General features: G+C 38.2%; 1 protein-coding gene across 7 annotated transcripts in view; it reads right to left on the bottom strand.

The window, feature by feature from the left end:
* GRIA2 (glutamate ionotropic receptor AMPA type subunit 2) overlaps window positions 1-23,379 on the bottom strand; it is an 89,554-nt gene that overhangs the window by 28,805 nt on the left and 37,370 nt on the right. For 5 of the 7 annotated variants that reach the window (XM_030948437.1, XM_030948434.1, XM_030948432.1 and 2 more), the window contains exons 3-6: window positions 19,273-19,512; window positions 14,925-15,121; window positions 10,654-10,707; window positions 8,240-8,401 (exon numbers count right to left, since the gene is read on the bottom strand). In XM_030948437.1, the coding sequence (XP_030804297.1) occupies window positions 8,240-8,401; window positions 10,654-10,707; window positions 14,925-15,121; window positions 19,273-19,512 (653 nt within the window). Of the gene's footprint in view, window positions 1-8,239; window positions 8,402-10,653; window positions 10,708-14,924; window positions 15,122-19,272; window positions 19,513-20,254; window positions 20,335-23,379 lie in introns of all 7 variants that reach the window. The other 2 variants (XM_030948438.1, XM_030948436.1) reach the window with 2 other exon arrangements.

Below are 23,379 nucleotides of genomic sequence, written 5' to 3' on the forward strand. Positions count from 1 at the left end.
GGTACCTACTTTTTTTTACCTTACATTGAGAATACAGGTTTTAAAGCACTTTGGTCTTCCATTATAGTAAATGGAAACCATTTACTTGGATTTGAAATCAAAAAGCTTTACAGAAATAACAAAAAAAATTATTTGGAATTGAACCCACAGCCTTTCACTTATAAAAGATGCTGCTATATTCTAATCATGCCACTGCCTACGGAAAATATACATAGTAACAAAATTAGTAAGGTTCTAGAATGATCTGTGTGATCTTACTTCAAACTTAGAATAAACATGCAAACCAGCAATGCCACTAATGACAAAATCACCTTGAATTCACTGTAAAACACAAAAAACTTTTTAATTTTCACCAGATAAATACACAAAAGCTTTTTCTTCAAGGCTAAGTCAGAACAAAGTATGTCACTCTTAATGGTATTAAAAATCAGCAGGATCCAGCGGCAAAAACTGAAGTCCTTGGTCACAGTAGTGAAAACAGACCAAGCAGGAATGAGAACAAAATGTACAAATAGAAAGGGAAAAGAATTCTCTGAAAAAGATAAACTCCAAGAACAGGATTTTAAAAAATAATGTGAATGTTTGAGGTGTTGAAGTATGTGTAGAGTTTGACTTTTTATTATGAGTATGGGGTTTGACATTTTTTGGTGTTTGCTATTTTGTTGGGTTTTTTGTTTGTTTGGTTTGGTTTTTGGGTTTCTATTTTTTTTTCCAGGAGGGGAGAGAGAAAAAAATCCAATCAGCAGTCTCATCCTATAAACGGTGGTGTTCTAAGAATGTTCAAAATATGCCATCTAAAACTAATAGTAATAGTTCAAGCCTTAAATTTAAAACAATGGGGAAAAAGAAGAAACACAAAAAGCCCTAAAACAATTCCTAAACCACAATTCCCCATGTTCATTATCACTCCTCATCTACCCTAATCAGCAACAAGATACCTGTTGTATCAAGATAAAAAGCTTCCTCCTGTTTGCTCCAATCTAATTTCCAAGCAGAATACTAATAGAATTGAATACACCATTCTCACCAGATGCCTGATTTCACCAAGACATAGTTATTGTCAAATAATAATAAACACTTCATTTTTACTTTTCTGCCACCCCATGCTAGGTAATACGGGCAGCTACCAACATTAATTGGTACTTAATTTGCCTGACTTGCCCCAGAAAAAAACCTGCATGTCTCCCCTCCTTATTCATTTAAGTATCCCCAGCGCTTCTCCTCCTCCCTTATTCCCCTGACCCAAGAAACTTGAAGTCACAGACACCTCTCCAGCTCTGAGCTGCACCACATTTCTGTGTCTTTCACTCACATTTCAACAGCCTCTTTTCACTTTGCTGACCCCTTTTTTGCACGACATCATTCCTCCTCCTACTACTATTTTCATCTTTGTCTATGACTCCCTCTGCTCCTCTTATATCCCCACTTCTTCATCAAGCTGTACTGTCCTAAATGACATTGATCTTTGTGAGGCCAGGGTTATGTCTGATCTTGAGGAACACTTGAATCATGAAGGAGTTGTAGCTTTTCCTGTTTATATCCACCATATCCAGATGAATTGCTGGCTGACAAAAAGCAATACAGAATTCCTGGAAAATAGGCAGGAGGAATCCACTGCACTTTGTTGGCTGAAGATCCTTAACAATTTATAATTACTAAGAATAAGGGGATTCAAGTTCAAAGAAATACAGTTTCATAGAGATATCAGACCTTGACTCTGTAGGTTTCTGAAGCCTCCTTTAGCACAGTTCAGCCACTTTCAGGATCGAAGGATCTGGGTCAATTGGCCTTTTGCATGTCTGAGACAAATCTACAGATATTGCCTCAAACCACCCACTGCTTTCAGTGACTAAATGTTCCATTCCTTAATTGACTTTTCTTAAAAGAAAAAAACAACAACCCAACCCAAACCAGCTATGCTGGAATGAGTGATTATTTACACAAAACAGCCTTAAGCTATTAAAAAGAAACATGAAGTTTAACACAGAAATTTTTTATGCTCACATTTTTTGTATTTATTTTTTCAAATAGAGAAGACTGAACACTGGGATTTGAAAGCCCAGTGAAATCAGGTAGCTGGAACAGTAACTGCTAGATGAATACCTTTTTTATGGCCAGAAAACCGAAATGCAAGGACTGAAAACAGGCAGAACAATCTCAAAAATATACAGTTTTATAAGGAAACTTAGGAAAAAAATATTCCAGATCAGTTCCTTGTAATAAATACTAAAAATTACCTATTAAAAATCGTATTTATAAATCATTATGATCCACATGAATTAAGGTATATTCAATCATATTTTTCTATTAAAACTGTAGCAGGTGCAACAGAATATCCCCTGTAACTCCTATTAAAATTCATTGCATTATAAAACCATTTTCCAACACACTGTAATCATAAGAGACAAGGCCCAAAATGAAGATAATGTCTAATTCATCAACTGTACACTTTTGCTTTGTCATCTATATCTAGAAAAACTGCCTTCTGAATTTTCAGTGTGAATAATTGTTTTCAGTGTTTTCTTCTTTGTTCATATTGTTTTCTTCTTTGCTCCTTATTATAAGTGTGTCATCTAAATGTTAATTATTTCTGCAAGGTAAATAATTGTGTGCTATGTATTTTTGTATTTTTTCTTCTGCATGCTACCTGTATTGAATCCTTCAGCTAAATTAGCAGCAGTACAGGTAAACGAGCATCTTTCAGTTATAAGCACCATTACTCCTGACTTATGGTTTCATAATAATGGTTTCATAATAACTGCCTAAAGACTATATGACTTGGCTATAAAGAAAAAACCCGAAAATATGAAACTACTGAAGACAAAATCAGGAGGTAAAAATAATCTAGTGTTTCTGGTGTCTTAGCTATGCACTGGTTGGGTGGGGAAAGAGATTATGAAGCCAGAAATACAATCATGAAAAGAGAACATCTGAAGCATTATGTGCCAGCATGAAACAGTTTCACCCATCCAAAATAGCTGCATGAGTACCAGGGTTGTTATCACCTTCTGACACAATGGGATTCTCTACAAGTCTGAGCTTAATTAGGTCTTCAACCAGGCAGCCCCAATTTTTTTTCTGCATGCTGCACATAGTTTCTGTATATATCATATGCAAGCTGTCTCAGGCACTTCAAGCCTCAGGTTCCTCTTAGAAAAGCTTATCCCAGAGTAGGATGGCTTGTAGAATAGACTATCTCAGTTGGACAGACCTACAATGATTATCTAGTCCAACTGCCTGAACAATTCAGGGCTGACCAATTCTAAAGTGGGTTTTTAGCAGAATTGTCCCAATCCATCTTAAACAGACAGGCTCGGGGCATCAACCAGCTTTCATGGAGGACTGTTCCTGTGTTTGACTACTCTAAAAAATGAAAGAAGTGTAAATAAATGCTTCCACAGGTCCAGTCTGAACCTGCTCTGGGGCAGCTCTGAACCATTCCCACACATCCCCTTGTCACTGGATACCAAGGAGTGGATTTCCACACCATCCTCTCCACCCCCCCTCCTTAGAAAGCTGTAGAGAAAAATGGGGTCACTCTTCAGCCTCCTCCTCTCCAAAGGAGACAAGCTCAGAGACCTTTGCTGTCCCTCACAGGTCATGCCCACTTGAAGCCTAGTGCTTAGATGGGGGGTTGGCTCTGGCTGGACACTAGGTGCCACCAGAGCTGTTCTGTCACTCCTTTCCTCAGAGGGACTGGGAAGAGAAAATAAAATGAAAGGCTCATGGGATGGGATAACGGCAGGGAGAGATCACTCAGCAATGACCATAACAGGAAGAACAGACTCAACTCAGAAAAAATTTAATTACCAATCAAACCAAAGTAGGATAATGAGAAAATAAAAAATAAATCTCCAAACATCTCAACCCACTTCTCCGTGGGCTCAACTTCACTCACAATTCTTTATACTCTGTTCCCACAGTGGGACAGGCGGATGTGGAAGGGGGTTGCAGTCTGTTCAGCACCCATCTCTACCACTACTTCCTCCTCACAGGGTGGACTCCTCACACTCTTCCCCTGCAGGGAAATTTCTTCTCTGGCACCTGGTCCACCCCCTGTCCTTCCATCTGCACTGTCTGCAGGGCTGTTTCTCTCATATATTCTCACTCCTCCCCCTGGCTGCTGTTGTGCAGCAGCTTTTTCCTCTTCTTGAATGCGTTATCAGAGGCACCACCACCTCCACTGATGAGCTCAGCCTTGGGGGGCCAGAGGGTCAGTCTTGGAGCCAGCTGGTATCGGCTTCGGACATGGGGGAAGCTTCCAGAAGCTTCTCACAAAAGCCACCCCTGTGGTCCCCTTCTACTAAAACCCTGCCACACAAAGGCAATACAACTTATGTCTCACTACCCTTCAGGAGATAGAGATTGAACTTCTTTCAGCAAATAGACCAAAGAGACAGAAGGGCTGATCAGATCAGCAAATTGGAGCAGTTGGATATGAACGGATGTGTCGTCCTTCAGTGTCCTTCCACAAGATCAAGAAGCTTGCCTTAAATGTAACAGCCTGGAACAGCATTAGGCTCAGAAAGCCCAGCCAATTTGTAAATACACAATACTGGATCAAAAGAAAATTTCAAATTCGGCCTTTATAAAATTAAACATGTCTTTCTTTTTCTACTTGACAAAAGATTAGCCAGGATGCTCAACTCTATGTTTCAAGATCTACACAGTAGCTCTTCTAGAACTGCATGCATAGACTGGTAACACCCTTGGTCACAACAGAAATGTTTTAAATTTAACCTGAAGTAAACAATGTATCAGCGTTAATTTTGAAAGATATAAAAATATTCTGTTAAAAAGTCTGCAAAGCAGTTGTTTTAGGCATCCTGCTTAATCTATAAAACTCGTGCTTTTATCAGTACATGTACAGTGCAGCAACAAATGAGATCAGTGTCTTTTCTCATCTATGTCCTAAGACAGCAATTTTTTATAATTAATATTTTACAAATTGTAAAGATACATTTTTAAAGCAATTTGATACAGACACCCTTCTGGGCATTTGTGGAAGAGGCTTTTAGCAACGCTCTTCTTTCTCAAAGAGCATGTTCCTTTGAAATGCACTTTTTCTTAGAAAGGGTGCCTTGCTCTATTTTCAGGACTGTACTTGGATGCTGTGGTATGTCTTATCAGCTCAGTCATAGTCCATTGACTTGCATTTTGTAATGTGAAATGAATGTACACTTACTTTTGGTTTACAAAAGGAAGAGTTGCAATGTTTTTGTCTGCAATGACAGAACACTTGCAATCCCAGAGATAATATGACCTGTTAGGGGCATGTAACCACCTCTCACGTCTACACTGATGATGCAGGGCTCTTGTCAGCCTTCCTATCTGCTTCATACAGAATCTGCAGCAAGAGTTTCCTAGATGCCATGGGAGTGGGAGCAAAAGTTCATTTATCAGCACTGGCAATTTGGACAACTACCTCAAAATCAAAAGGGGAAAAAAGTTATTTGCAAGACCACTTAAGGGACAAGTGGGAGACCAGTACATTAACCTGCTCAGTAATCTTGATGTTTATGCAGAAGCAGAGGGTAACACAGCTAGAATAACAATATAAGAAAGGATGAAATGCTTACAAAGGACAGGTAAGAAATGCAACTCAGCACGAGTTGATGAAAAAAGGCCGTACTTAAAAGTAATGATGAAGTGGACAGATATAGTATGAGCCTATCTAAATTGGCAGCAGCACAAGAAAGGAATGCAGAAAAAGATTTGGCTGTTAACATCTATCCCATGAGAAATACATCTCACTAGTGTCATGGTGGTGAGGAGAGGAAAAAAAAAGTAGAAGAAACTAATACAAAAGAACCCCCTGAAATGAGTACTGTCTCTGAGACACATGAAGCCATTATTTCCATTTCCTCAGCACAGCACTCAGATGTGTTGCAGTAGCCAGTCTGGCATTTCAAAGAGGTACCAAATAGAAAGGCTCCAGAGCAAAATGACAAACAGGATCTGAGAGCAGAAAAATCAAAAGAAAAGAGATTATTTGGTTTTGCAGGGAGGAAAGAAAGACAGAAAGGGTGGCAGCCATTTTCAAATACAGGAGGACAATGAAAAAGCAGAAGCCTCTCACAGCCATTAGAAACATATAAAGGAGTAATGGATTGGGTGATATCAAAGCTGATTAAGGTTAGACAAAAGCCAAAACCAAGACAGTTTAAGTGCTGAAATAGACGCTTGGAGAAGCTGTGAAATCACTGTTCAGAGGAACTGCACAGGTTTATCTGATTCTGCCTTCAGGCAAGAAGGACAGAAGGGTGACTGACCGCTCAAAGACCTTTCCTGCCCTGTTTCCATGATTTCTATGACTCTACCCTGCCTCTAGCTCCCTCTAAAGTGGAAATGAAATGTGACATATCTCTAACCCTACCTGTAATGACAAGCAAAAATGACAACTGATATGTGTATAAGGGCAAGAGATAGAAAGCTACACAAAGAAATACAGTAACTGGTACAATCAATGTCACCAAATATTGCAATATACATCTACACTTTCCTCACCATCAATACCTCTAGCATTTATAAATTATCTGATAATCTAACATAGGTCTCAATTTCTTGAGTGAGTATCACTGCAGTCCTAAATATATCTTGAGCAAACAATATAAAAGAGAGGTCAGCCTTTTAAACTAATTTAAAATGTGTTTTAAATTAATGAAATTCAAGATACTTTATTTTTCCTATCCATAACAAAATAAACCTCAAAAGCAGAAGATATTGCAAATACTTTCCTTCAACTCTTTCAATTTCTTCTAGAATTTAAAGGACTTATCATGGAAGAAATAAAGGGAATACCTGTGACAGAGTTAGAGATTTTAGTGCTTTAATACAACATTGCCACCACTTCATGTTATCTAACACACATGCAATTTCACCCCAGCGTAAGTAACACCAGAGACTTTATTACTGTGTCTCACCCATTTATTTTTCCATCTTGGTTTCATTTTGAGTTCTTCACTGTAGTCATGTGTTTTATGTATTTCCCTATTATTATTTCCAGACTGATTTTGCAACATGAATATGTAGGCAGATTTGGGCACTCAAGAATCAGAGAGACAAAAGGATTCTGTTAATTCTCCACAGGCACATCCCTTCCCTTTTTCCTACATGAGAGCAATACAGATTACATATACTCCACATCTGTAATACAAATGTACCTAAAGACCTCACACAGACTCCAGTTTACTTTGTCAAACATCAAGTAAGAAATTCACTACCTCTGTCATAAAGATTTTAAACTATCAAAATAACCACAGAAAAAAATCACTTTGACTAAGTTACCACCAAACTTGGCCTCATAAAAAAGGAATCTATATTATTTTTTTTATTAAAATTAAGGTTTTCTATCAGGTCTTTAAAAAAATGGTTCTTCCTTCCATGCTGAACTTTTTATTAATTTCATTATAAATTAAGAACATGCTTCATATTCAAATTATAGCACAAAAAAAGATATGGCTAGAATATTTGCAACTTATTTTTTTGTCTTTTAGAGCTATTTAATACCATGTTCTTATTAAAATCTCTGACTGTATTACTTAAAACAGAAATTAGCTAACATAAAAATTGAATTATTCTTTTTAATATCCTGCAGCCACTAATTGATAGTTAGAGAAAGTGAGAAGGTACTATTATCTTAGTCTCATCCAGAAGTAAAACTGAGGTAAAAAAGCTAAACCACCTGCCCAGTGTTACACTGTGTGTCATGCAGGCCTGAAATCAGACCACGATTCTGCATGTCAGGCATAGCATTGAATTTTTTAAGTCTGTAAGACTTGGGCACCTGTCTCAAAGGAACTGTCTAGCCATTTCTTTGGGTTATTATGTTACATCAAAAAAGTGCTAAATCTGTGCTCCCCAGAAACATGATTAATATTTGTCTTTAAACATTTCAAACTACAGAGAAAGAGAAACATTTCAAAACACAGAGAAAAATCAAAAAAAGTCAGTAGACTTTTAATCTAGTTAATCTATCATCATATCTAAACCAATTACCTAACAAGCTGCCAGGCACAGATTTCCAGGGACACAAGAAAAAATTATCTTGAACATTTTTAAGAGTGTAGCATCTTTGCTTAATCAGTCCTATGACAGAGAATGTTAAAAGTACTCCAGAGAAATATAAAATTATGTTGGGACTGTGGCTTTTCAAGGGCTTTCCCTGTCTCTTGCATTTCTATTCCAAACCCTTCACTTCCTGTACTTCTAGTGCAGTTAAAACAAACATAAGACCTACCTTGATTGTACTAGTGTGTGCACCAGGATATTCTTTTTCCTCCAGTGTTGACCAACGTTGTATAAATTTTGACACCACGGGATCATCATAGTCAACTATCTGAAATCCTGAGACATTAGCTCCTCCAAACTGAATTTTTGACAAATCTCCATCAGTAAATCCCTGAGCACAGAAAAAAATGTCTGTTATTTTAATAGCTTTGGCAGTTCTTTCAATAGTGTATAAAAAGTAAGAGTTACCATGTGACCTCTACTGCAGAACAGTAAGCCAACATTTTCCTCAAACTGGATCCACCTTAAATCCTGGGCTGCCAGGATTAAGTCATCAGTTCCATCAGCCAGCAACGCTTCTTGCTGCCCTAGATGAACACTTTTATAGAGAGCAAGGGCTGAGTGGACCTGTCCTTGCCATCCTAAACATCCTGTTAATTTTAAGGGGATCAGTTATGTGAGAAAGGGAAAATGAGACATGAGTAACAGGCAAGCAAGTTTTAGGCAGGAATACTTACAGCCACAGCGGTATCTTCTCTTTTAGGAACTCCAAAGCATGTGGAAGGACTTGCCATCTCCACTGCCTCAACCCTCTGACATAAAGAACTACTTCCCATTCTTAAAAAAAGTTATTGCGTTCTGTTTTCTGTGATTTAACTTCACCCAAATAACCATACAAAGTATTTACATGAAATAATGATGTCAGACACTTCATTATAAATGAATGCTGTGAGTGAATACAAAAAGAAGCAGCAAATTCAAACCACGCTATCAGAAGTTGCTACAATTGCCATATGAGATGCTCTTTAATTACTGCATATTAATGATCCTCATGTGTTGTTGCCTGCTAATACAGACACTTCTACACTGATCATGCAACTTGACATCCATTGTATATTCAAACCTCTTATCCATCTATCAGCATTTCTTAATTTTCAAAATAGATAAATTTCTTGAATGACTGATCAGACTGGAGGAGAATATTATTACAGTCAAAAAGAAGAAAGCAGATGGATTCAGTGAAGATATTCAAATACTAGATAAGCTTTCCTTCTGGCAGAGAAAACCAAGTTTTTAAAAATCACTTCCATAAACATTTTATACATGATATTAAACAGCTTTAACACATAAGATTCAGTAATTTTTAGATCTTATGGACTTACTGTTACAAATTTAAAGCAATGGCTAAAATAGCAACCAGTGAACATCATGAAATCCACTGGGCACATTTTCTAAAATTTCCCTTAAGACTCAAAATACTGTTTATGCAACATTTGGAATGCAAACCACAGATGTCTAACAGATAATTTCTCACATTTTTTAAGACTTTTATGCCTGCTTTGTGAACATCAGCACCTCAATTTCTTTATCCAAAAATTAGTTATTAAGATATAAGAATGAAACCCCAGTGTTCAGCTTTTAAAGAGGCCTTTAAAGCAAAAGATTTCTTCACACCATGGCACCCACATGACTCTTCAGAGCTCTGCCTGCCTGGAGGGGGAAGTGTTTCCATCAAAGGCCAGGAGGAGACAGGGGTTATGCCTCAAGGGCCAGAGACACACCATGCTCCTCAGGCTCCTCAAAGCACTATGGAAGACAGTGTCAATTGGGGCCCTGCTGGAATTTATATCAAACACTGTCACAGTTCAAGAATAAATGATGAAAAAAAATGGTTTGGTGGCACTCACACTATACAACCCCCAAAAGTCTTGAACAGGATAACTGAGATTTGAACATACAGAATTTGTTTTGTCTGTTACAAAAAAAAAACCCCAAACTGGATTAGTTTCCCTAGCTTCAGTAAGTGTTTATAGGCTTTAATATCAGTAAAATGGCCCTTCACCTTTAGACACAATTTCAAAAACATTCCATTGACAGAATTTAGTGAGTTTTCTGAGCTTTCCCTGCAGGAACACTATTAGCTATACTGTCTGATCACCTAAGTTCAAGAAAACATGAATTCAGACTGATCACCCAGCCAATCTGAGGGATGAAATGTGGAAAATCTGAGACTCACTAGTCTAGCAGAATGAAATGTGAGAACTGTGATTCTTAAGTAGTTTAAAAGTAATGAGAGAGAAATCATCACCTTGCTGAATGAATGTATAATCCTATGATGGAGGAAGTTATTTCTCTATTTTACATACCTTCTTTTTCTAAAGTATGTAGAAAAAGTAAAGTTCTATTGAAGGTGCTGAGCAACTTTCATTCTCATTGATGAAAACATCATAAGAGGCATTTAAACCCTGAAAACACTCAGCCAATAAACAAACAATCTCAATACATGCATTCATTTAGCAAAGATAAAGATATCTAGCTTTTTTTCCTTTTTCTAAAATGTATTTAAAACAAAATACTAGTAGATGTGCTTCCATAAATAGTCAAATGAGCAATACAGGTATTGTAAATACTAAGAATGCTTACCAGATTTGCAATGATATAGTGGTATCCTTTAACATGTTTACCAATTGTGATAACCTGTAAAAAACAAGAAACACCCCCATAATGGAGAATGTTCACCTGGTATACAGACAAAGACTTGAAAGGTACAAAATGCAGTGTGATGTAAAAGCTAGGGCTTTTTTAGTCTTAATGCCATGCAATACTGAGTTTGTGTGGTGCTTTATCCTTTATTTTACCTAAGGCACCACTGAAGATATTCTTTGCTGGTAGAAATTAGCCATGTTGAAGTCCAAGTCCCAAGAGGGAGAGTCCCTCCAGACACAGGTGCTGAATGCTGATTGCTGTGGTGTGTATTCAGGCACAACCAGCCAGGAGAGAGCAGGCACCACGTGCTAGAAACACTGTGCCTCACTGACTTCTGCCAGATTCTGACCACTGACATTCATGAGTTATGAGGAAACCTTGCAAAGTTCAAATTGTTTATTGCCCTACGTCTTCCTCACCATCTCCCTCAAAGCCAGCTGGTGGTTTCCAACAGTCTCTGCTGGCACATCTGTAGCACGGATTCTTCTCCCAAATTACCCAACTAAGACTATGTCTGCATGGGGAAGTTCGCATTTCGAAGCTAAGCACTTCTTCAGAGGAAGGATGTGCAGGATAAGAGGAGTCTAGAGGTTTATTCCATCTTTTGAACAATGAACTTAAATTAAGAGAGGATGACTCATTCATTTCCTCATTTCACATACAGCTAAAATATTCAGACTAGGTATCCTGAAACTTATATCAGGGTACTAGTGAACAACATTCCACACACTTGGTTTAATGAAGTTACAGAAATATAACTGAAAGAAGTTATAACAAAGAGTTTATATACTAGAGTTTGAGACTGAGAGGGATCACATTACATAGGCCATGGAAGTAATTAAATTGTTCCTCTTTTGAGGTCTATATATATATATATATATATATATATATATATATATATATATATATATATATATGATATATGAACTTAAATATCCTAAAACAACTACCTGGATCAGACTACTTAAAACTAAATACTTACTAACAGATTTAAGAACTATTTTCAGGTGTATTTCTTACGTGGCTGCTGCTTCCAAAGAAATTTCAGTTATACCAAATAGATTAGCTCATCTGTATGAAATATTTCTTCATCATTGGTACCTGAGTAGACAACCAGTAGCTGCAAGCCTTTGGATCAATGCTCAGTAACTCTGCTCTAGCTGCCACTGGGTACTCTTTTATTAACCCAGCTGGCTAAAACTTCCCACTTGTCCACATGAACACCAAGGATGCTGCCAGTTAAAACTAAGAAAATTCAGTGGTAGTACCAAAAGCCATGATGAAGGAGCTGTGCACACCACAAAAGCTATTCAGCACTTCAGAGGACCTTCTCTAGCAGGGATAGACAAGTAGTAGCAGTAATTACAGAGTTGCCCAAAGGGTGTTATAAGGGTGAAATGAGATTCTGCAAAGGAAGCTGCCTGAGAAGAGACAGAAGCTATATAATGAAGAGCATGGTAACAGAGACCTGCCAGATCAGAGAACAGGAATATAAACTAGTCTGAGCAGAGCTGGGGAGCTATTTTTCAGCTCACATGAACCACTGAAATCTGAAGAGAAACTATAACACAAGACAAAAAGCAAGAATGATAAAGCAACTTGGCAAATATATTTTGTGCCTATACAAAGATCCAAGGGCTACAAAGTGTAACTGGGTAAACCTGAGGCTGTCACCTCAGCTTAAAATATTTGCAGGATAAATCAAAGCACTAAAATTACAGATTTGTTCAACAATAGAAAACAAGGAAAGAAGTGAAGAAATTGCTCCTTTCTGTATTGAGCAATGCAAATAGTACTTTGGGATTCAAGGAAAATCTGGTAAACAGAAAGCTTGTTGCATTTCTTGCAGTAAAAATACACAGAAAAAGGGATATGATGTGTCTACTTCAGGCATCCTCATGAAATGAAGGAAATTCCTGAGGGTTTTTTTCAGGGCAGGAATTAAAATAATTTTTCAATAAATAAATCTTGTAGCAAAGCAAGACCTAAAGTACACTGCTATTAGACAATAAATCAGAACACACTCTTTCACAGGCCAAGAAATCCTTTGCTCAACATTTCATTTTAAGAGAATGAGAAAATTATTAAAGAATCAGTTAGACTTTCTTTTAGAAATAGGAAGTGGTTTTACCTTTAAATGTAAGGAAGGGAAGTTACTGATTGGAAGGATAATGGACTTAAAAACCAGAACAAAGTGCAGAAACAACTAGGCTATCTTGTGAAGAGAATTCCAAGACTAAACCCCTTTGGGACAGCTGCAAACAGTTTAAGAGAACACATTCCAGGGCAGAGCAGTAAGCCGTTTAGAGGAGAGCAACTAACCAGAGTTGTTATAACTGACCTGTGAGGCTGATTTGGTTGTTATCCAGGATTCTTCAGTGACTTGCAAATCAAAACAGCAGAAACAAAAGCTTAGCCAGCTGTATGTCTGAGGAGTAGCACAAGTCTGTGGGGATAAGCTGAGAAACTCTAAAGGTCTAAAAAAGGCAGAATCCATCAAAGTGCAACTAGGGCAAGAAAAATATCCCAGAAATGCAATCAAAATAAGAAGCCAACAAAGATGAAAATAGGTCTATTATGAAACAAAGACTATAAAAATGAGTCGTAACTGAAGGGAAAAGAGAGTTCTTGTCTATAAAAAGTGGCTAAAAGGTGAAACTAAAGAAAAGTACAGTCAGCCAAAGTTTCATATCAGAAGTTATAATGAATATTACATACTTATTTTAAAAGGAATGTATAGGATAGTAAGACAAATGCTAAAAATAGTCTTGTCAAGATCAAAACATGTCAAAGCAGTATCTTTCTTTTCTCTGGTCTGATAATCAGGAAACAGCAAGATGTGACATCCTGAGTCTAAAAAGGTGATTGTTCTGTAGGACATCATTAGAAACTCACAAGAGACATGGACAAGAGAAAAAGTCACTGTAAGGTAGGTAAAGAACCATTTGAAAAGCCACACAGAACCAAATGAAGAGGATCTATAAGGACTACTTATGACAAACACTGCTCTACATTGTACATTCCTTGACATTGATAAATCAGAAAATAAGATTTTTAAAAACTGCAGATGATGGAGAGATCACACTCTCAGAGATTAAATGCTCTTGAGAACAGGATAAAATTTAAATTTATCTTGAAAATCAGAAAGAGTTTGTGGCTATGAATTCCAAATAAAACACACAAACACAATGTACTCCATTAAGGACACTGCTCATTGTCTGAGCCTCCTCAAAATATAACGACCTTCAAAACAAAGACCAAAATAACAAGCCCTTCAAAAAACCTTCAAACAAATACATCCATACTCTGATGATACATCCCTCCTGATGCTGCACAGTCTCACATGATGAAGCTCAAGCCAACAGGGAACTATCCTTACAATTTTCCATTGTGCTCTGCATGCAGGAAAAGTAGGAAGGTACAGAGCCAGTAAGAACTTCCTAGGCTCTAGGAGTGAAGTGGTAGATTTCAAAGTAATGCAGTAATTTGAATCAGACCACCATGATAATGTTGCTAAAAAGAAGATTTTTTTAAAAAGTCATTTTGGCAAATAATTTGCATGGGTGGAGAGAAAACAGATTTTGCTGTTCTTTTTAAAGCTCAGGAGGCGTTAGCTATGAAAAACAGCATCCAGTTTTGGTTAGCACACTTCAAGAGTGACACAAAATTAAGAGACAAGGAAGGAAAGTACAAGTGACAAAAAGCTTCAAAATACGAATTTCAAAGGCCATTAAATGAGGAAGAGAAGCTGTGATACAGTCTTCCCTACACATAAAAGGTTCTCAGAAAATGCATTAGAGGGAGAAAAATACATTCTAGGTGTAAAAAGAACTAATCCTTAGACATAACTACCTATATATTCGACCAGATATAATAGTGTTGCAACTATGTATAATACAGTATACTACTTAGGCTGTAAAAGAGTCTGAACAAGGTATTTCGTAAACTACTGTTTTTCTTTTAAATAACCAGGATAGAAAACTATACAGGATCATCCAAATAGAATTATCTTGCCTTTGGGCACAGGGAGGGATAATAGGATTGGTATGTTCACTTTCTCCCTGGCACATATGCAGTCCTCAATACAAACCTGTGACTGCCAAATGATTCATAACCATCTCAAAAATACCATCAAAACAAATGAACTCACTACATTTACTTATAGAATACTTCTAACTGCTGTCACTGAAGAAAGGAGAATAGCAAACCTGATCAACAATGTCGTTGACTTTATCGCGCTCACAGTCCAAAATCACTCGTCTTTCCTTTTTTACCTCTAGGTCTTGAAACAGTGAACGGTAAGTTTCATCTTTTCTCTCATTGTTAATATTTCCTACATTGATAGCAGTCACTTGCCATTTCTTTTCAGCAGCAGAATCCAGCACAGCTTGCAATGTTGATAAGCCTAGGAAAGCACAGGAGAAAACAGAAGATATGACTGACAAAGCTTCAAGAATTAACAAGCTTCTACAATGTGATTTGTGAGATCACTTCTTTAAGATCTCCTGTAACTTGTTTGACCTGTCCCAAGCAGGTAGAAATCAGAAACTAAGATATATGTGAGCCAAATTAATTATTATTGCATGAAACTTCCATTTGCATCACTGCAAGGCATCAAAGTAAAGCCTCATAAGTGCAACCTTTGGGTTTGGCCCAATTTTCTTCAGAATTGGATTTTGTTGTTTTCACTCATCCGCTGCTGCAATTCCACACAGTGGAAAAGAGATCTTCTAGGAGAGGAGTGATCCAATTAGAGCAAAAGGATCAGCCACCTATTACAAAAAGGATGAGCCTGATTAAAGGATCAGCTGCTTAAACAACAGCTATTGAACAGCTTTGGTTCCCAGCACTTGAGCAGAACTCTATTTAAACCCAGACCTCACTGAAGTCTATGGCAGAATTCCCATGTTCTGCAGTGATGGTAATGGATTTATTATTTCTATTGCCTACAGTCACATCCCTGATTATCAAAGATGTGCTGAGATATATTTTTCCATATAGATCAAAGGGCTCAATGCTATCATCTACAAGCAATATAGAGAGAAGTTTCCTTCCATCTCGTACCTTTGGCAAGTTCCTGATAGGAAGCTGTAATGTTTGTACAGATGCAACTGCCTACAATATACTGTAAAACCAGTGAAGATTTTACTTGACAGATTTTACTTTTTAGGGATGAGCTAATGTACTAGAGAAACATGAAAATTACTGTTGGAAATTAATTCCTGCTATACAAAAAGTACAATTTTAATGACTTCCAGTAGTACAAGAATGAGACTTATCATGTTTCAATTCCTACCAGAGAATTCTACATGATTCTAGAGAGCAGTTTTAGGGATACCAGATACTATTATAGGAAAAAAAAAATTAGACTTTCTTATGAATGAATTGACATTTTTGCACATTCTTTTCTCCTGAAACTACCAAACATCAGAAGTCATTTCTTTCAGACAAATTCTGAAATGGTTTGCAAAGGGGGCTTCAGGTATAACTCTCATGAGAAATAATAGTGGTTATACCCATAAACATAGAAGAAGAGCACTGAAAATTAATTTGTCTCACAGTGTGTAGGTATAATATTAAATAAGGATTGGAGGATTGGTCCGTGTTTAGCAATTCATCTTCATCAGTGAAAATGGTAATGACATACAGCACTACACAAGACTGGTCATCAGCAAAGGCAGAAAATGGCAGGCTTCCAAAAGCATAAATTGAATTATTATCTTATATAATTTGGGTTTGCCAAGTCTCTTTAAGAAAGACTGATATTAGGTTTTGCATGTCATGTAATGAATATTTAAAATCACAGATAACTACAGTCCACTGGTACATATAATCTATTTCAAACCCCAAAGATTAATCTGGAGAACTTGTGTTAGAAGGGAAAGATTAGTAATGTAAGCAAACTGAGAGATGCAGGGAACATCTTAAAACACTGAAAAGCACTAAAGTATGTTTAAACCTCAAAATACTGGTTGAAATGATGAATTAAAATTTTTTTAAAGACAAATCAGCCAAACTGAAGCCATTCATTCTGAACAATTGTTTCAAATATCATGTAGAAGATTTCAGGTTCTCCAACCTGTCTAAATATCCTCTGAGTTAAGCAATCTCAACTAGGCACAAATTAATAAGGACTATTAATGCTAATACCAACCATTGAAAAGTTTGGTATTAGCATTAATAGGGTATATTTTACTCCTCTAATCTTCTGTTTTTCCCAGGGTTTCTCTTTTCTTGACATACTCTCTGCAGAGATATCAAATGGCTGCCTGGATTGCTTGCCTTATTTTTTTTTTGGGGTGGCAGATTTGTCATCCCTATACAGCTTAGCTTATTCGGTTAGCAATAACGTGTTGTGAAATCAGAAACAAAACCAAAACAACCAAACAGAAAGCATTTGCAGCAATACTTTTGTGAAAGTGAAATTTTTTAGAGAGTAGTAACAAAAGTGGGAGACAGCAGAGGAGAAAACTCCAGCAACTTCAGTTGCTATTTTTTAAGCTGCATGAGCACTTCTGCCTGGGAAACCTATGTCCTGAACCTCTTTTGGTTACCATGAGACAAATTTTTAAAGCAGTGAGCTTTGAAAAGGAAGATGGAAGAGAGGCTGAATAACTTAGAATCTTACAATAATGCTACTACTTTTTCCAAAACTTAGTGTTAGTAATGGCAGAGAGGATGTAAGGATGGTGAGTGACACTACTTCACATTCCATGAGAATAACTACTGCATTAAGACAGTAATAGCCTGGGCACACATATACTGAATGGCCTCACTCCTCATGGACAGGAATGACAGCAAATTGCCCTGTACTTGCCAGTCAGTCCCTAAACACAGAAGTGCTCCAACACCAGCAATAAACAATTCTTTAGAATTAAGTCATCAAACTAATTCTTATTAGGCTTTATAGTTTCCATGAAGTTAAGTAAGTCTCTTTGCCTTTTTTTATCTCACTCCTGAAAGTGGAAACATCTTCAATTTTATATCATTCCTTAAATATACATCATTGTCACCACCTTAACAGGCAAAAGTGCTTAAAGGAACTGTGGACTTGTGTAGCTGGGATTTGATGTCAATGTAGCTGGCTACAAACTGCTCAACTCTGCAGTCTGACCTCATGCAACCTGGGGGGAGCACTGAGGAACAAAAATTTACTCCACATAAGGGCAGGAGCTTCATGCCTTGGAGCTTGTTATCACTGGGGGGCCTTGCCACAATTAAAACCAAGAGGTAAATAAAAAAGGAAGAACCAAAGGGTGGGTGGAAAGAACAATGTGATGCTGTTATTCCTGGTAAGATCCAGACAGTGCAGCTCACAAGAACTAGGTGTTTTTCAGTATTTCCTAAATATAAATCACATGCAGGTCACATTCTGCCCACTCCTAGATGATTGACAGAGTACTGGCTGAGAAAGTAGCTTTACATCTGTACTTTCTAAAAAGACAGTGAATGCTTCTGATTCTAATGTGAATTTGAAAAGGAACTGCCAGAGAAATGAGCTTAGCCTTCATTGTTCCATGTGACATTACCTTCGGAGGTTATACACCAGGATTAGTTCTTCTAACTGGAATGCTTACAAAAGTGATACAGAGCTCTCTGGAGGAGACCCCTTCAAGCTTCTGAACATCATGTATAAAATGGCATCAGAATACAGGGAATTTAGTCACCCCATTACTCAAAAAAATACGGTATGGTATGCTTGAACTCTATTAGCATTTTATAATTTAAAACCCATTGAATATTTAATTCTGACCAATGAACATGCAGAAAAGCCAAAAAATAGCCTCTTTAACGGGAACAGGAGCAGGTAAGATAGAAGAGATAGCCAAGGACTACCAGGTAAGGACAACCTGAAAATAGAATTATAATACTGGAATTCCAGGAAAAGAAATCAAAACCCCCACCTTTTCTGGATAAAGCTGCTTCTTCTTAGAAAACTAACTGATATACCACAATTGTCCAGTGACATTTTCAAGTTCATAAACTGTTATATTATTACTACTACAGCCACAAAAGGGCATGAGAAGGCTGTATGGTGGAGTTAATTGATCCTAAGCAATGGGTTTGGGTTTATCAACACCAACAATAAAATCTCAGCTCAACAGAGGCGAGGAACTTGATACCAAAAGCAGTCTCCAAAGAAGTAGGCACTGACTGCATCCAAGATTTATTGCTTGCTTGGTGTCCAACTATGGATTTTGCATACATGGAGTGAAATCTGTGGTAGCACAGAGTTTTTTTTTTCTCCTTAGATGTTTCTTTAATAGAAAAAGAAAAAACTTTACATAGAAACTGTTTTACAACATGTGACTAACCTCACATTGCTTAAGAGCTGCAATTCTGTTAATGAATACCATAATAATTTCATTCTCATTTAAACAATTTTGTCTCTGTCCCAAAAGCTCATTTCTAAATGCAAGAAACACTTGATTCAATTACACTTACACTTGTTGGAGGTAAATATTTCTTTCATTATTTACTTATCTAATATGAATTCCAGATTTCAATGAGATACACCTGTCAAACAGGGTGCAGGCAAGAAGTACCACACCTTACCTCTGTCACTGTCATACAAATATGCAAACTTGGTCCACTGATAGTACTCAATCAAGCTAAGAAGAGCTCCCTTGAGGTCAGGTCTCATCTGAATGACAAAGGGATGTGTTCCATCTGTTGGGAAGCTGGGAGTTATGAAGGAGACATGAAGAGTCCCACAGAATGATGTTATGGTATTTACAGACTTCTTGTCATAGAATCCAAAAATAGCAAAGACTCCTCTTGAAAACTGGGAGCAAACTAGAAGGAAGAAAGACAGAAAATTAGCAGGAGAATTTATTTTTTAAAAATTATTGAAAATTATTGAAATTTAAAAAAATTATTGAAACATTTTAATGTATATATATATACATAATGAGAAATGTATGTCTGAAAAGTATCTGATCACATAAATATCAGGCAAAAAAGTAATACTCTGCTATGGAGATAATTTGTTAGCATTATCAATCAGTAATATAAAACCTACACTAGAAAAAACCAAAAAAGAAAGTATCAGTGGTGCACACTCCTAGATGATAAATGCAGAAACAAAACTCACCAACTTACTCTTAAATTCATTTTATGTTGTAAAGAACAGTTATGACAGACATCAATGGCAGTTGCAATTCAAAAAATGAGACATTATGACCACACATAGCATTACGGAAATAGATAGTATTTTGTCATGTTAAAAATAAACTGCCTCTGAGGTTGAGACTCACTGAGATTTCTACAAAATACTTTAACTTTCCATTTGTGGAAATGCAAAGCCAAAACTGAATCCAAATCTATCAAGAGCAGTAAGAAGTCCATTTGCTTTAACACTCTCCTGTATCAAAGCATTATTTTAATTCCTGCTTTGTAGGACTCAGCAAAAGCTGGTCCTTCTGGGTGACACTTGCGGTCATGTTGCAGGAAGAATAACCTCATAGGTGTAAATATCATGCTGATCATTCACTTTTTATCTGGAGACAATTCAAGCCAGTTGATGAATGTGACTGACCATGACAGCCTGTGCAGAAGAGCTGGTTCTTCTGGGCTATTCTTTTCTTTGAGACTGCAGGACATACTAGTGCCTAAGTTCTAAAGCCAGGGTACAAGAAGGAAATATTAATCTCTGATTAATTCACACATCATTTATGCATTCTTTGGTTTGCAGAGTCACCTTGAACAAGACACATCCTTCTAGAGACACCTGACCTGCTTATAGATAGAAATCACAGTGTAATTGATGCTAATTTTGCTCAGTCATTTAGTGCACTAATCCTTGAATATAATTTATATAAAGGTGAAAATAAGTTGGTTTATTTTTAGAATTTCCTAGATTTGAACTAATAATATATTTTTGTCTTTCAAAGTTATCGTATCTTTATTTTTAAAATGGTGTTTCTTTTTTTAAAACAAATATTATCCCTTTATGCCTGTTACTACTCATTGCTATCTTCTTTCCATGGCTTTGCCTATGTATCTATGCTACCACTCATCTCTCACGCCCTAATTATTCCTCTACTCCAATTAAAAGCACCTAAACAGGATGAGTGAAATTCTGAGTCTGCCAGTTTTAAGTTTTCACCGATTAACTTTAATTAGGTCAGAATTTTGCCTCAGGTGAGAAAATACAAGTGATTAAAAAACTTGATGAGTAACACCTCTTTATAAAAGGATGCTGCAGGTTTTACAGGGCTAAAGTACAAGACGGTCAAACCTTTTCCATTCTAACTACAAATCATTACAGAATCATAGAATTGTTTTGAGTGGAAAAGACGTTTAAGATCAGAGTCCAACCATTAACTCAGTACTGCAAAGACTGTCACTAAACCATGTCCCCAAGTGCTACATCTCAACATCTTTTAAAGACATCCATAATAGTTATTCAACAGCTTCCCTGGGAAAATTGTTCCTATGCCTCCCAACTCCTCTCATGAAGAGATTTTTCCTAATATCCAGTCTAAATATCTTCTATCCTAATTTGAGGCCATTTCCTCTTCTGATGCTTGTTACCCGAGAGCAGACCAACTTCCACATTGCTACACCCTCCTTCCAGGCAGTTGTAGAGAGTGATAAGGTCTCCCCTGAGCCTCCTTTGCTCCACGCAAAATATCCCCAGCTTCTCCAATTGGCCCTCACAAGACTTGTGCTCCAGACCCTTCCCCAGGTCCATTTCCCTTCTCTGGACTTGCTCCAGTACCTCAATGTCCTTCCTGTAGTGAGGGGCCCAGAAATGGACAGGGTTTGAGGTGTGGCCTCACCAGTGCTGAGCACAGGGGGACAATCCCTGCCCTGGTCCTGCTGGCCACACCATTGCTGATCCAGGCCAGGATCCATTGGCCTTCTTGGCCACCTGGGCACACACTGGCTTCATGTTTGGCTGCTGTTGACCAGCACTTCCAGGCCCTTTCTCATGGGGCAGCTTTCCAGCTACTCTTCCCCCAGCCTGTAACGCTATGTGGGGTTGTTGTGAGCCAAGAGCAGGATCTGGCATTTGGCCTTGTTGAGCCTCACACAGTTGGCCTTGCTCATCAATCCAGCCTGTGCAGATCCCTCTCTGGAGCCTTCCAGCCCTCCAGCAGACCAACATGCCCACCCAGCTTGCTGTCCTCTGCAAACTGACCAAGGGCGCACTTGATCCTCTCGTCCAGATGGTTGATAAATACATCAAACAGGGCTGGCCTCAACACTGTGTCCTGGGAGACACCACTTGTGACTGGCTGCCAGCTGATGGAACTCCATGCATCACTGGTCTCTGGGCCTGACCATCCAGCCAGCTTTTTACTCCTCCAAGCCATAAACAGTCAGTTTCTCCAGGATAATGCTGTGGAAGATGGCGTCAAAGGTCAGGCAGACAAGGTTCACAGCCTTTTCCTCACCCATCAAGAGGGTTGTCTTGCCATAGAAAGAGATCAGGCTGGACGAGGAGAACATGCCTTTCACAAATCTGTGCTGGTTAAGCCTGATCACCTGTTTGACCCACATGTGCCTTGTGACAGCATTCAAGATGACCTCCCCCAGCACCAAGGTTTGGCTGAAAGGACAGGTTATCCTTCCAGCTCTTGCAGATGGGTGTCACCTTTGCTAATTCCCAGACAACAGGACTTCCATGGTCCTAGCAGACTTGATGTCAAGTGAACTGACCCATGACCAAAAAAAAACCCCAAAAATCAAAATTCTACTGATGACACCAGGCTTAGAGCCAGGTATTGATCTGCTGGCTTGCTGTTTTTTCTGTGTCTTCTCTGCACCTGGAAGGACAGAGGAAAATGGCACTTGTGCTCCTGATCTTTCAATCAGTTGCCCCAAGTCCCTGAAGTCTCTTGGTTGCTCTCAGAGAAACTTCAGGGACTTGGGAAAGTCTTCAGGGACTTGCTCAGACTTCTTGTTGCAACTTCATTACAGATTGAAAAGAATCAATCAAGGATAATGAATCAAAGGCGGTATTCAGGGCAGGAAGGTTTCTCTTCATGTCTTAAACCCAAGCCCCAAGGAGGCAGGGATGGTTGGCATAAGGTGCTCTCTGTTCCCTTCAGAGGGGACTCTCCTGTAGAAATGACCCATCTTTTTCTTAATGGAAGCAGTTTTGATGCAGAGCATAGGCCAACTTCAGCAACACCTCCATGCTGGATGAACCAGTGTCTTTGCTATTTGTCTTGGTTTAGAGCAAAATTTTGGGAGAGAGAGTCCCCAGAGGGGCTCTAGTAGGAAGATAAATTCAATCGGCCCCTCCCCCTCCAACCAGTCCGGGAGAAAATACCTCCTTGGAGAAAAGTGGAAAAAAGCTGTTTATTAAACAATAGAACCTAACAATATTAAACAATAAAACCCCTTGCCGCTCTAAAAGAGATGACCAACTGAGAAAACCCCCCAGGTTGCAGCCCAGCTCACTCAGTCTCTTATCAGTCCTTCTGGTGCTGGAATTGTCGCAGGCCAGGCCCGGCCCGGTGGCCACAGGTGTGAGCTGCCGGTGCTCGCCTGGGTGTTCAGTCCAGAGCAGGTTCTAAGAGGTCCAAAGAAAAGGAAAAGAAAAACCACAGTCCAGGGACTCTTCTTTGCCTCAGCCAGCTAAAACTAACTAAAAGCAAAAGGAGAGCTCTCTGTCCTGCTGTCTGTCCGTCCGCAGACAACACAGTCCCG

Source organism: Camarhynchus parvulus, chromosome 4, assembly GCF_901933205.1.
Source record: "Camarhynchus parvulus chromosome 4, STF_HiC, whole genome shotgun sequence".
NCBI classification, from domain to species: domain Eukaryota; kingdom Metazoa; phylum Chordata; class Aves; order Passeriformes; family Thraupidae; genus Camarhynchus; species Camarhynchus parvulus.